At 34.8% G+C, this 15,211-nt stretch overlaps 1 protein-coding gene across 1 annotated transcript; it reads right to left on the bottom strand.

Annotated features, from left to right (window-relative positions):
• Nucleotides 1–9,408: 9,408 nt before the first annotated feature.
• Nucleotides 9,409–11,442, bottom strand: LOC113350819. The gene is made up of 5 exons (XM_026594931.1): nt 10,990–11,442; nt 10,647–10,872; nt 10,482–10,544; nt 9,650–9,741; nt 9,409–9,501 (listed from the first exon to the last, which is right to left on the bottom strand). Exons 1-5 carry the CDS (start codon nt 11,440–11,442, stop codon nt 9,409–9,411), a joined length of 927 nt encoding a protein of 308 aa, XP_026450716.1.
• Nucleotides 11,443–15,211: the final 3,769 nt, after the last annotated feature.

Raw genomic sequence — 15,211 nt, 5'->3', positions numbered from 1 at the left:
CTTAGATATTCTTCGTTAGATTGTTTGAATGAGTTCTCTTCTTCATTTAATGTCTTTGTTCCCGCTGTCATCATTGCTTCGTTCATCTCTTCACTTCATAACTGATATTTCGTGACTTAAGGTACTCTACTGTCAGTTGATTCGACTTGTTGTTCATACTTTGCCTGAATATTTGGTAGTGACATCTTCTAGCGAGATTTAACCGTCGATTTCTCTCTCTCCTAGACCTACACATGGTGAAGATATTTTCTGTACCTACATAAAGAGATGTCAACACTGTAATAACAGTAGTCTTGGAATACTAGCCAAGTCACACTTCGTGCATCGGAAGATCTTCATAGCTAATCTCGAAAATTCCATTAGTGTCAACGAGTTCGAACATAGGTCATTAGTATTTACACAGTGATATCGGCTCGAAAATTCTATGATAAACACATAAAAGAAAGGCGCAATTGGTGTATATGAAAAATAACTAGGTGATACGAATTAATATTTTTATCCTTAGAATTCTGTTAAGGGGTGTTTTTATGTTGATATACTAAAATACACTTTAAATTAATTAAAATATTTATGGCTTCGTTGAGAAGGTTAATGACACGCAATTTTATTTAAAGTGTTGTTTTTGTTGTTTTGAAGGTAATGCTTTAGTCAAAAAAAAAGAAATTGTAACTGCAAATTTTCAGTTTCAGTTTCTACCGGCATTGTATTTATGATGAATACCCTGCCTGTATCTCCTACCGACACTGCTTTGAGTATGAATGACATGACGATATTCATGATTGTAGTTTCCGAAATTTTGTATGTACATATACCGACATGGAAACATGTTTGAAAACCATGTCGTCATGATGCCTGTATTTTTTGTACTTTTTTAGTTTATGCCAACAAAGATTTTCCGGCATGCTCGATGCGAAAATAATAATGCCGACACTTAAGCGAAAAAATTTAAGTTTTTGGCCAACTTGAAACATGTGCAGGCATGCTCGTTAAAACAAAAAAATCAATGTCACCAGTATAATAAGTACCTATTTTCTGTAAAAAAAAATTGAACTTCCCGCATGGTTAGTTTTATATATAAAATACCGGCGAAACATTTAAATTTAGGGGATATTGTTTGTCTGCATGGTGAGAGTATGAATATCATGCCGATTAGATACATACCGGCATGGTATTCATATTCTTACTGTGCCGGCACTGAGTATTTTTCAGGCGTAACAATGATGAATTCAATGAAAAGAAAATAAATTTCATGACGTTAATACATATACCTCAGTATTTGGAGTACCTGTATGTTGAGCATGTTTACTTTATTGGGTTGGTTGGTTCTTCAAGAAAATCTTCATACTCATAAATACAGTAGAACCTCTCTATGTTAATACTCTTGGGCATTCACAAAATTATTAATATAGAGAGGGACATATAGAAAATGTAAAACTTTAAGTTGATTGGATGTTCAATGTATTTATAGTTGTACTAGATGATGTATGCACATTTTTATTATTCCATACACAAATACACGTATGTATCTAGGGACTTGTTAGGTTACTAGGGAATTTTTGATGTTTTCGACAACTATAAGTAGTATTATTACGTGTAGTAGAAGGTAAATCATCAATTTAGTTTCTTTTCAACAAATTAAAATGTCATCCAGCTAGGAAAGAATTTATATGAACGTAAAAAATTCTTGTAACAAGATTTATATTTCTTCAATATATTGATGGAGGTAAATTTCTTATGACGAGAATGAAAAAACCATTAATATTAAACTGTATGGGTTATTATTATTTATAACTGATCCAAGTTGGGACCATTTTTAATTAATATACGGAGGTTCTATTGTATCATGATGCAAGGGTGTTTGATCCACAAAATGTTGTAATTGTGAGTTGTTATTATCCAATCTATTAACTTAACTAAACATGATTAAGTACTAAGTATGCTTAGTGGGGGAAAATTAGGAATTACGAAAATTATATGTATATGGGGTGACTCTGAATTACTATTTAAATCCCTATTTTGTCTTATTTTCATCCCCCACTTATTTTGCATATCCCCCAATTGCGCATTCCATAAAAATTAAGGTCACAACATTTCATGATTTCGATAACGACTGAAACCTTTAATCTGCCCATCGAGAGTAACATAACCACCATCTTTTGGGTCTGATATACCACAAAATTGTTTTTCATTTTGGCTTGAGTGGATTTTCTCTGAGGTTCAGCTGGACAAATCTTCAGGTTGTGTTGGAGATGGTCCGGGGTATGGTTTGTTACAACAGAGGATTGTTTTTTTACCCGTCGGAGATGGTGGCTTAGGAACTTATTATATGTTTGATATTATGCAGTATTGCTACTTGGCGTCTTGTTCTCAGACTTTACACTTGCAGGAGTCGATTTTACATTGTTCATGCATTCAAGTTAAAGGCTCAGTATATCAAGATGTATTTGACAGTTTCCTTCAAGTTTGTGATATTGATTCGCCACAACTTTGCAAGAACTATTGGAAGTTCAGTATTTTGCTGGTGTGACTAAGGAAATATCGTCTCTTTTAAATATGTCATGGCGATATTTAGCATTATGGCAGTGTAATATAATTTCACATGCACAAAATTTCCCACTAATGGGCTTGGGCAGAAGATTAGGTCGCATTAGTTTTTTTGCAGTGCTTGGTTACATACTTTGTATTCCCTTGTTTGCTGAAAATAATTCTTCTTCTTGTTGCGATAGAAATATGGATGCGTAAGATGATCAAGCGCTTCATTGTGCCATTGAAGTTGGTCTTAAATTTTGACATGACCTTGTTAGAGATACCTTTGCATATATTTGCTATAGAGCTGGTGTACATTCTAAATTTGAAACATCTTTGAGGTTTCTGTCTCACGATGGTGGTAATTGTAGGCCTGCAGAAATTTGGAGTTGATTGTTTTAGGCGATTTAAAAATCTTTCCTAAAGATACATCTTGTTGTAGAGATGGCCTTAGGTCTCGTCATATTTTAGATGCATTGAGTAGCTTGGGTGTTGTAATTGATGGTCTCTTAACTTCAATGTCTGGTGTTGTCAACCTTTAGCTTTCAGGCATATTCCCCTCTTCTCTGGGTATATACATTGTTAGTGCCCCTTTGACCCTATTATTTAAACCAAATGGTGGCATTAGTCCCATTGATGTAGTGGGCACCATTTGGAGAAGGCTAGTCTCAAAAATTACTGCAACAGTTATGGGCAAAGAAATGACACAATGCTTGGGTGATTACCAGTTTGGGGTTGGGATACCTTATAGGGGTGAGGGTATTTTGCATTCAGTTAACAAGTTGTTGTAATTAAAAGGTACATACAAGAACATGATTATGTTACTTATTGATTTCAAAAATGCTTTTAATCTAGTGGACAAAACTACACTTATTAGAGAAGTTAAGTACAAATGTCTAGTCATTTCTAAGTGGGTGGAATTTTGTTATACTTGCCCTGCTAGGTTGTATTATAGAGACACCATTCTATCTTCCACCCTTGGTGTTCAGAAGGGTAACCCCCTTGGTCCCTATTATTTGCATTGACATTACACCTAATGGTTCGGAAAATTGCAGCTACATGTTCACTTGACCTACACGCATGGATGATAGCACTGTTGTATGTGATGCTTTTGAGGTTTCCAAAGCTTTAAAGCTAATACAAGATGAAGGAAAGTGTAGAAGCTTGAACCTCAACATCTCTAAGACTGAAATATACTGACCTACAATTGATCCACGTAGTTCAGCTGAAGGTGTTTTCCCTGTGAATATTGGTAGGACACTTAACATTGTCAAGCTTCTCGGTAGTCATGTTAGTCTAGAAGAGCAATTCTGCAGTCATCTAGTAATGGACCGAGTTGTACAGAGGGTTCACGCTGGTACTTTACTAGGCATACTACCAGACATGCATCTCTACAACAAGGACATGCTTACTTTGATAGCCACCTCCTTCAATACATGCGATAATTAATCACTGGTGATGGCACTGGTTTTGGCTTGTTTCAGCAGAAGATAGCCATATTTCCTATTAAACACAGTGGCATCAGTATTTACCCGATGTCTGATACTAGTATGTATTGCTTTTTGGCTTCACACACAAACTCAATCTCTGCGTAAAACAATACTAAGCAGTGTCGTATCATCAGGGCCAACTGAAATTTCCATACAATCCCAACAAAGTTTTTACAATTTTTTGGTATCTCACGGTCAACCTTTAGCGTCGTCGACACACTACCCCCCATATCATGCAAAACTTAGCAGTTTTGTACTTCGATCTTGTGGTGAATGAGGTGCGCAAGACTATCTCCTAGTTGTACCAATTTTTGGCCATAAACAATATTTTTGGCCTAGGCAATACTTCGCTGTCTTGAGTTATTGTTTGGGTATTCCACTTTTTGACGCTGAAAGTACCTGCCCTAGATGCAATAGAGCCATTATATCTTTGGTGACCATTATTTACACCGTACCGGTGATATAGGGCTCAAGTTCGGTACAATTTGGTTAGGGATAATTTTCTGATATTTGTTACGAAGTTGGGGTTTCTGCTAAGAAAGAAGTCTCTCAGGGTTTCTCTCCTTTCACAAACAATACACTCGCAATTTCACCCCAAGGCATGTTATTTCTTGTGCAGTCACCTAGGAAACGCAAGAAATATTTTGATAACTGCAATTCTCATGGTTACGGTTTTAGTATCTTGACTTTCACAACCTTAAGGGACCTTAGTGAAGACACAATAGTCTTCTAAAGAGACTAAAGAACTGTCTATTCAACCATGGCGCTAATGTTAGAGTAGACAAAAAAAATTCACATAATATGACTTGTTATTCAGAAGGGATTTGGAGCTCAGCTTGTTGCTACGCTGCCAACTAGTTTCTTGTAACTTACTATTTCTTCAATAAATAAAATCTTCAATAGTAATAACAATAATTGATATTAATATTAAAAACTGGTAGCTAGATTTATTGGTCATCCCCGTTCCTCAAAGGTTTGATTCCCTCCAGGATGTCCCATGTTTGAGTCCCTGATGGCGTGTGAAATACTGCAGAGTTCGACATGGAAGGTGTAGACATCTTTTCCCTTACGACATAATCAACCCCTATCCGCTTCGAATTTCTTGGCTGGTTCCTCATGAGGCTCGCTGGTATGCTAGCACATTAACTTGTTCAACTAATGTGGTACGTTGTTGGAGCTTAGCTTGTTGCTTTGCTTCCAGCTAGTTTTTTATAATAATCTTTAGGGTTATTTGATGTTTAAAACTTAGGTTTTATCCAGAATTAGTGTACGTTGTTGGAGCTCATCTTGTTTCTAGGCTTTCAACTAGTTTCTTACAATATTCATTAAAGTTATTTGGTGTTTGATACTTAGGTTTTGTCCAAAATTAGTGTTTGGTCTAACATTTGTCCAACTTAGTGTTTGGTAATTGGAATAGACGTTAACCATAGTTGACTAGGTTAAGTCTAATTTTACTTTAATAAAATCAATAGTTTTATTCTATTTATTTCAACTATTGATCTTAACTATAGGTGGATGACTACAAATATTTCATCATATATTAGATTATTTTGTTTTTGGTATTCAGGTTTTCTCCAGCTTTGGAGTTTGGTCTAACATTTGTCCTATTTGGCGTTTGGTACTTGGAAAAGACGTAGAACTGCTTTGACTCGGTTAGACCATGGTGTGTCCAATTCTATGTTAACTAAATAGGAAAATACTAAAATAAAATTAACTTTAGTAACAATGACCTGCTACTTCCTAACAATACACGTGTACGTCCAATATTACGTATATATCAACGATGTAGAGTCTCCCTAAATTTAACTCTTATAACCTAAAATCTATCAACTTATCTCATAAGTCAGTTTATTCCCGCCGCAGACACGTACAGAGAACGGTATGAACGACCGAAAATGAAAAATTCGGAAACTGAGTTTAAACGCTTAGTGTTCTATACAAATGAAGAAAAGGTTCTAGCCAAGAACAATTCAAATGGTTTGAATGTCGTAATTCATGCAGTGAGCCGAGATCATTAGCATCTTGTCTCCACGTATAGAATTTGCAAGGAAGCCTGGGAGGTTGGGATTCTCTCGAGACCGTATTTGAAGGTCACACATCAGAAAAGAAAGCTAGACTTCAATCTCTCACTTCTGATTGGGAAAACCTTCGAATGGATGATATCAATTCTTTTGAGGAGTTTCATGTAAAACTGTTTGAGATTGTCAATGCCTCCTTTTCTCTTTGAAAGAACAGTTTTGAAAAAGGATATATTGTGCAAGATTCTCAGACCGCTACCATCTAGATATGAGTCTACGAAATATGCTATCGTGGAAGCAAATGATCTTTCTACACTTTCTCGAAGCTCCCTTATTGGAAAGTTAAAGATATTTGATCATGATGTTCTGCTGAAAGACAAAAACGTTGGATTTAAAGTCTCGAATAATACTGATCAATTTTCGGAGAAAATCGGTATAAATTGGGCTGAGGAATGTTGTAAAGAAGACATTTTACATGTTGAAGATAAGCTTGATTCAACAATCACTCTTCTAACACAACGAGTTAAGCAGATCTTTAACAAATCATCATCCAAACAATCTCTTTCTCACAATAAGAAAGGTGTTGTATCAAAATATGATGAAGAATCTAATGTTTTGAAAGACTCGATTTTAGACATATGGCCAAAAGTTGTCCCAACAAAAGAACATATAAAAATGACAGAGCATATCATACTACCCTTGATGATATTCCTGAGGAGAAAACCTATGATAGGATATCATATTGTGATGCATTTTTTGTTGTTAGTCTTTTTTCTCGCAAGGAATAACAATCACAGGAGGGGATTTCTATATTGAACCGGTGCTTAAATTTCATATCTTTGTGGGTAGAGTGGTTGTGGAAACCAAGGGAAGAATTATTTTGATAATCTTTCCTGATATGAAAACTTGATCGATTCGGATCGTAGTGTAAGGTAGCGATTTAGTTGTGTATGTTAATCGTTTTCCTGTTAATAAAAGTTTATTTAAATGCCTATTCTTGCTTTTGCTTAACAAAAGAGGGAGGTTCAATTGCTTTATAGCGCGTTTGGATACAAATCTTCTTCTGACTTCTGCTTTTCCAAAAGTATAAGTCAAAAGCAAAAGTCAGAAGCCAGGTAATTTTGCTTCACAAAAAATCACCTTTTCGACTTCTAAAAGTCGTTTTGAAATTCGACATCCAAACTGACTTCTGACTTTTCGACTTCTAGAAGTCGAAAAGCTACTTATGATATGCTATCCAAATAGGCTATTAGTCCAATTGATTCCTGATAAGAAATACTAAGTTAATTCATATCTTAGTTTAGGCTTATCGTAAAAAATCAAGATACGATTATTCAAGTATAATCGGATGAAAAACTAAAGTGGTACATGGATGTTTACTTCTTCTTTGGTTTACACTTATATATATAATGTATTTTTTTTTTCATGTTTCTCCAACTTTTAAAACATGTAATTTTTAAAAAATTTGTGTCATTAGTTTAGTGTTGTTGATCATAATATAAGCAAAATTTTCATATTCATTTTCTATCAAGCGAAACCTCTTGTTAATCAAGGAAAAGAACACAAAAAGTGAATGAGCATTAAAAAAGAAAAACTTCTATCTAAAGTGAAAAGTAATATGGAAATCTTTGTTACTAGCCATTACATCATAATAAATAATAACTCATATCACCAGTGGCGGAGCTACATGTAAGTTGTGGGTGGCCATGGCCACCCCAACATTTCGGAAAATTCTCTAGGATAATAGGCATATTTGGTCCTAATTTTCTAAGTTGCAGTTAGTGGCCTCCCTATCATTTATATTCTGGCTCCGCCACTGCATATCACCACCTGGAAGAACTAACGGAAATTCCCATTTAACTAGAATATCAACCAAAATTTTATGTCAATGAAAAACTAAAATTTGAGTTTTCGGAATAAACTTTATTCACTTAATGCAGAAGGATGCTACATAAAACTTAGATAAAGTAAAGTCTAAGAATATGATATTGAGATGCTCATATAGATATCTTATCAAACTTCATGAGAGCAGTATTACATGATAAAACATCCAAATGGGGTTAGAAGATGTAGTTTTCAAATTCTAAACTACACAATAAAGTGAGAAGAATAAAATAAAATCTATAGGTTTGGGTTGAATAACAAGAAGTTAGAAAATATAAAGGATACAAATAAACGTGATTCTCTATAGCCCATCATATCCATGAAGATCTATTTGCAAACAAATAAACTAAAACTAAACATATAAATTCAAATAAATCCAAAATCCCTAAGTTCATCTACTAATTGTTGTAAGAAAATCTAAGATTATGTGGATGCTTATATGCAAGAAAAATGTTTACCTTAGTCTTTTTCCTTGGTTTTTCAAAATTTCCCAACTCTTCACGCAACTGCGAGAGTTCCCTCTTGATATCTTTGTAACTCCTCCTCATGTTTGAAACAATAGAAGCAGTAACGAGAAAGCTCAGAAACCTTGGTGCCGTTGTTTGATTTTTGTTCTTTTGACTCGACTATTTGAAGAATAAAATTGAATACAATGACTGACTCTTTTCGACACAAAATATTACAAAAATAGTCATACACTCAACATTAATTCTTCAACACAAAAAGAGTCGTACCATCGAACTTAGTATTCTGCACCGTCAAATCTAATGGTTTACAAAAACTCTGATAAGTGTTGATCACGTCGGTGCCTACAAAACGATATTGTTCTCTTAAGCTTCCTTTTCTTGTAGATTCACTGATGGCTAGGGATCCAAGTACTGATACATTGTAAAGTCTCACCAGGGGAATAAAAATGATTTCTCAATCTATCCATCTAAAGTAATGTCTCAACAGATGACACTAAGATGTTGTCTCTTTGGTATTTTATCAAATAGAATGAGAGCAACTATATATTACATAATAATATACAAAATGGGATTAGGTGATACAATTTTTAAGTCTAAAACTTCAAACAAAATGAGAAGAACAAAATCAAATTTACAAGTTTTGACTAAATAACAAGAAGTTGTAAAACTTAAAGGATGCAAATTGAGATAGTTCTCTGTAACCCAGCCTGTCCACAAATTTCTATTGGAAAACAAATAAACACATAATTTCAAACAAATCCAAAATCCCTAATTTCCCCTGTCAATTGTGATTAGTAAATCAAATATCATGTGGATGCTGATATGGATATAAAAAATAACTTATACAAGAAAGAAAGAAAGAAATAATGTTTACCTTAGATTTTTTCCTTGGCTTTTCCAGTTTTCCCACCTCTCCAACCAATTGGAAAAGTTCCATTCTGATATTATTCAATTCATTCTCACGCTTGTTTCAGTTTTCTTTTAATTCCTCCTCATGTTTGCAATTGATTTTTCTCAATTCCTTTAATTTCTCCTCATGTTTATGGCAGTGGAAGCACCAAGTAGAAATCTCATAAAGGTACTTTCGCAATGTTGTTTTCTTGATGTTTTTCTGACCTGATTGTTATAAAGAAATATAGTAAAATTAAATTAAAGAGGGTCAAAGAAGTCAAGCTGGGTCAAAGGAGATAAGGAATAAAATAGAAGTAAAAAGGGTCAAAGGAGTTAAGTTGGGGTAAAATGAGTGAAAATCAAGTATACTTACCTCACAAATAGTGCATAGAAAAGCCATAACTACCCCGGATGTAAGTTTCAATTTACATTCTTTATCATCAGTCATGTAAAGAAACATTAAGGCTGAAATATAATAACTTGTTGCAAGCCCTTCTACAAGACCAGCATCATCCTATCTACCCAGTGTTAAATCTGAAGCGGCTGCTAGACTAGTAGGGACACCTCCAAGCAAAATAAAAAATCTTGTTTTTAAGTGAATCAGAAAAATTGAGAAATTCATTGTGTAGTTGACTGTAATCCACCTTCTGATATTTTCATCAATGCATTGGCTCTCAAGAAAACCCCCAAGGAAAGTCAAGATTCTATTAGTGTGCCTTTTCATCCAATTACTTACTACACAAGTTAGGGGCGGAGCCAAGAATTATCGGATGGGTGCAGAACTTTTCTATAGAGAAAAAAAAATCAGGGGTGCAAAAAAAACAAAAATAGGCTTACATATACAATTTTTTTTTGCTAATTGGGCTAAAACGTGCTTTCAAGCCAGCTGGGCAGGGAATGCAAGTGCAACCCCCTGCAGTGGGCTGGCTCCACCCCTACCACAAGCCCATGCAACTAGTCTGCCAAGTGATACTAACCCCCCTTGATAACCATACCAAGTGTGTAGGAAAAAGATCACCTAAGCCCCATTAAAACACATTAAATCCTTCTGTTGAAATGGCCACGGGTATTGCGAAAGATGATAAGATCCTTAAGAATAATTCTGACACAAGAACTCCCATATACTCCCAAAGAAAAATCCCAATCCAACAAAACCCCACAAAATTCAATCACCCCCCAAAAGTCACTCAACTATTGCATTATACCTCTAAAGGGAGCAAGAAATCCTCCACTATTTGGATAACCGGCATCAACAAGGTAATAGTAACCTAAACAAGTAAGCATGTAAACAACCATCACTATCTTAATAAAAAACATGAAAAACACTCGCTAATCCGCAGATTCAAGTTATAGTACTCTAACAAACTTACCATGTGGAACTTTTAAGCCATTTTTTTTGTAAATGGCTTCCCTAAGAACACGAGAATCAGCAGCTGATCCTTCCCATCCAGGATATACATATATAACCTCCAAGTCTTGAGAACATACACCTAAGACATTGGTAGCAATTGCGCTTTTCCTTGTACGATACCTAGGCTTGTCTGCTGTTGCAACGTGGACACTAATATGTGTTCCATCTAATGCCCCTAGGCAGTTCTAAAGGTAAACAAGGTGATGTTAATAGTTCATTAGTGATACGAAAAACCAAGTGTTAATATTCATGACATATAAGGTTAAAAAGGTTATAATATTTCATTTGAGACAATCTCATACCTTAAAGCAGTTCCATCTCTGGTCAACAGAACTTGTAGAGACTGCTACCGGTTCTTTTAACAACTCTCCTTGAAGCCTAATAACTCCTTTCAACACCGTGTTCACATGTCTACTAATCGTATCTCCTGATCGCTTGAATTGAAAACCCACAACTCTATTCTTATGGTGATGCGCAATTACATATAAAAATATCGCCACCATTTCTTCGACATCACAATTCCTATTATCTTCTAGTCCACTAACAGTGCGCAACTTATGACAAAGAATTCTAAAAGTGCGTCTATCGATACGAAGTTGGGATTTACATTTGGTGTCACTTTTGTATACCAAATCTTCCATCACCCACAATCGTACCATAGTTAATTCAAAACGATCATTAGCTCTTAACACACTACTTTGATGACGCAAGACATATGAATAGAAATAAATGTAAAATAAAGTTACAGCATCCATCGTTGTTCGGATATTGTCTGTCATCATTTCAAGTTTCCTTTTTTTGTCAAGACTAGAGGTGCCATACTGGAAGTGGGTCTGAATTTGAAAAGGATAAGAACAAAATGGTCAACCATACATGACTATACATACACGGATGATAAAACAGTAAACAATCATACAACCACAGGGTGACTCAATATAGGTCTCAAGTCAAATATCAAAAGTTTTTCAGGAAAAAAAAAAGCATAATCTAAGTTAGTTTTTCATTGTCAAAAAAACATAACACAATCAAGGGATAGTTAAAAGATGATTTCATGGATTATATCATAAACCCAACATACACATGCATAAGCTAATTTTATCATAAAACTAAAAAATTACCGAAATCAATTTAAATGAAATTGGTGAACGAATTATACCTTGAAAGTTCTTATTAGTTGAATCAAAGGGAAACACTGATAATACTGTAGTTGATTGAGTCGGGAAAAGAAGAAATAGGTACTGTTGAAAATGAAAGTTAGAGTTTTTGTGGAAGAAATTATTGTTCCTGAGTTGATGACCGATTATCACAAAGCCGCAAATCCAATTGAGATGATAATTGGTCTTTTAATCAATCATTCCTGCAACAAACTGAAAAGAAATCAAAACCCTAACAAAACGAGCAGTTAAAAAAAAATGAAATTACATACAGATAGAGAAGAAAGAAAATACGAGAAGTTAAAACCCTAACCTAATCATCGTATTTCTCCATCTCTCATTCTTCAGTGGTTTCTTTCTTCTTCTCTCTCGATCTCTTCTTCTCTCTCGATCTAAAACGAAATGGTTAGAAATGAAAAATGAAAACCAGATTCAGATTTTGTTTTCAGAGGGACAGATTCGTAATTTTCGCTCAATTCCCTTTGTTTTTTACGGAATCAAATTCCTTTCCACCCACCCACCAATGCAATAGAATAGTAGGAGGGAATTGGATTCCTCAGAAATCCAATTCTAAATTTTTTTGGGCTGTTCGGTTCAGGGGAATTGAGCCTATTCCCTTGGAATCCAATTACTGGGCTCCCAATTACCCGAAACGAACACGCTATTTATAGCCTGTTCGGTTCAAGTTTTTCAAATCTCAGGAATTGGATTACAGGGTAATCCAATTCCTAGAATTGGATTTCAAGAAATGGATTCCATGGTAAAACAAAATCTGTTTGGTTGGGATAATTGGATTCCATTGTAATTCAAATCTATTATTTACTTAAATATCCTTGAAACTTCTAATAAAGCTAAAACTCAAAAATTTAAGAATTCAAAATTTCAAAACAAATTTGAACCATGGATGACTATTGTTTCACTTGTGTATGAAGAGCCTTTTTCCACATGGTTCTTAAGAACTTCTCAAGTGAAACTATATCTTTTTCATAGACTACAGATTTACTGATTACTTACATAAAACTGAGCGAAAAAATTTATAGAGTAGAATCACAACCTTATTTCGAAAGGCAAAAACAAAATATAAGATTCTATTGTTGTATTTCGAATGTAGAGTTCGAACATATAGAATTTGCCAAAAAAAATACAACGCCATCACAGAAAAGTAGCAGGTGACAATAATGCAGAATTAATGATCTTTCACAGCAGACTATACAGTTGCTGCAGATGGAGAGTTGCTGTAATTCATAAACTTGTATCAAAGTAATTAAGAAGTTAAGCCAACTAAGAGTGCTTTTTCTTGCTTCCTAACCTAGATTTGTAATCAAGAGTTCTTGCCAGCTTATCTCATATGCCAAAACTAGCTTCAGGTTTCATAAAGTCTTAAACAACTCTTCAAAACTACACAAACAAGAACTTAAATTGAAATTGGAGAAAGTACAGTTGTTGCTAACCAAATACCCGTAAGAAAACAAAAGAGGAATTCAGTGGACCTTCTAACGCTTCCTTTTCCACCAATGCGGTTCACACCAGCCATCTTCTGAAGCTTCTTTTTTTCACTACTACTTGAGTATTCTATTCTTCACATAGTGAGCCCTCTTCCCTTCTTCCATCCCGAAAAACATTTTGGTCTTCGTAGATGAATCAAGTATAATCGAAGAAACATCTATCACATCATCATCAGTAAGACCATCAATCTTCTGTAGCTCCTCAAACAACTGTTTGTTGGTGTCTGATTCTTGGGCCAATGTACTACGAATTGCTTCAAAATGTGAAAGAGTGCCTGATACAAACTTGCTGAAAGAATTAACCATCAGATTAAGACCATTCGAATCACCACTTGATTCACCAGATCCAACATCCAAAGAAGATGATCTAACCCTCTTCCTCCTCCTACCTTTATCATTACTATTATTGGCTTCGTCCACTGATCCAGATTGGTTACTTTGTTCGCGTTCAGTTTCCTGTTTTGTTTCGTTCTCCCTTTCTTGCTCATCTTATTTATCTATCTCTTCCAACTCTTCAGCTAAAGAAGCAGCTCCTTTACCATTTGCTCTATCTTCAGCAAATATCTCAACCAATGTGTCCAAATGAGGAAAAACTTTCCCATACACACCCTTTATACTTGGATGAGACTGCAAAATCCAAAAATTGGGACTTCAAAAAATAAGAACAACAAACTTGACAAAATTAAACTATAAACTCACAGTTCATAAATGAAACGAAACAAATGCAAAATGAAATTGCGGACTTGCCAGAGGCAGTGTTATTAACGTGAATGCAGAAGCTACACCCATGATATTAGTTAGTGAAGACACAGGTGAACGGTGAGTATCAGTGCAGTAACAGTGCAGTTAAAATAAACAGTGCACTGAGTATCAGTTGAGTAACAATTGAGTAACAGTGCAGTAACACAAAGATGTAGAATAGTAGACTTACTACTGCGCATTCAAGCCTTGACTTCCTCAAAGTCCATACACAGAGACCTTATCCCACCACAAGGTCTAGTTATCACCATCAATTGATGCCTATAATGGTCATCGTTACCAAATTCACTAAATATACTTACACTGTTCACACTACATGGTTCATAAGGTAGCTCAATCTCAAACTTCCAATAGTGATTAGAGGAGAAATTAGAGACACGGCTAATTAAATAGAAAGGAATATATTAAATAATGGATTGAAATTACCTTAGCCCATTCATCAAATAAATTCTTCTCACACACAAGCTTATTGTTGACATAATCCCATTCAAAACCACTTCCAGAACTTAGCATTTCGTTGATTGCCATTGAATGCTTCTTCAAAGTCTTTATTCTCGAATCAATGTTGGTAGTACTTAACCCGGAATTGGGTAGTTTCTCAGCTAATTTTTGCTCAATCACTTTCAAATAGTCAGATTTAAATCCTGTATCACTCTTCCACTTGCCATCAAGTGCAAGTTCCGTCAAAACATCAACCAATATGTCATCTTCAGCTTGTACCCAACTCCGATGAGGTGCCATTACTTGCCTGTTTACAACCAAATTATGTCAAGATAATTTCATAAGTAGTTTAACTTCAAATGGAACAAGGAAATGAACCATAGTAACTCACATATTAACAGTGAGATTTCATCATCTGTGATTGTTGTAAAGGCGGAAAACATAGTAGTCATTGCTGCTATCAAACTCACACGGATACTATAAGATATAGACAAAAATCAACCATTTGCAAAAATAAATCTGAAATGAACCATCCCCCTTACTATACCATTAGAAGATAAGTAATAAACCTTGTTCTTGTAACATTTAAGTACAAATGAAAGTGATAAAAAATGTAAGCTAATACAGGAAAATGATGAAATCATTTTAACTAAATATGCACCTAC

The sequence above is a fragment of the Papaver somniferum genome, chromosome 2 (genome assembly GCF_003573695.1).
Source record: "Papaver somniferum cultivar HN1 chromosome 2, ASM357369v1, whole genome shotgun sequence".
NCBI classification, from domain to species: Eukaryota; Viridiplantae; Streptophyta; class Magnoliopsida; order Ranunculales; family Papaveraceae; genus Papaver; species Papaver somniferum.
This window is presented reverse-complemented; position numbering and strand designations above follow the sequence as displayed.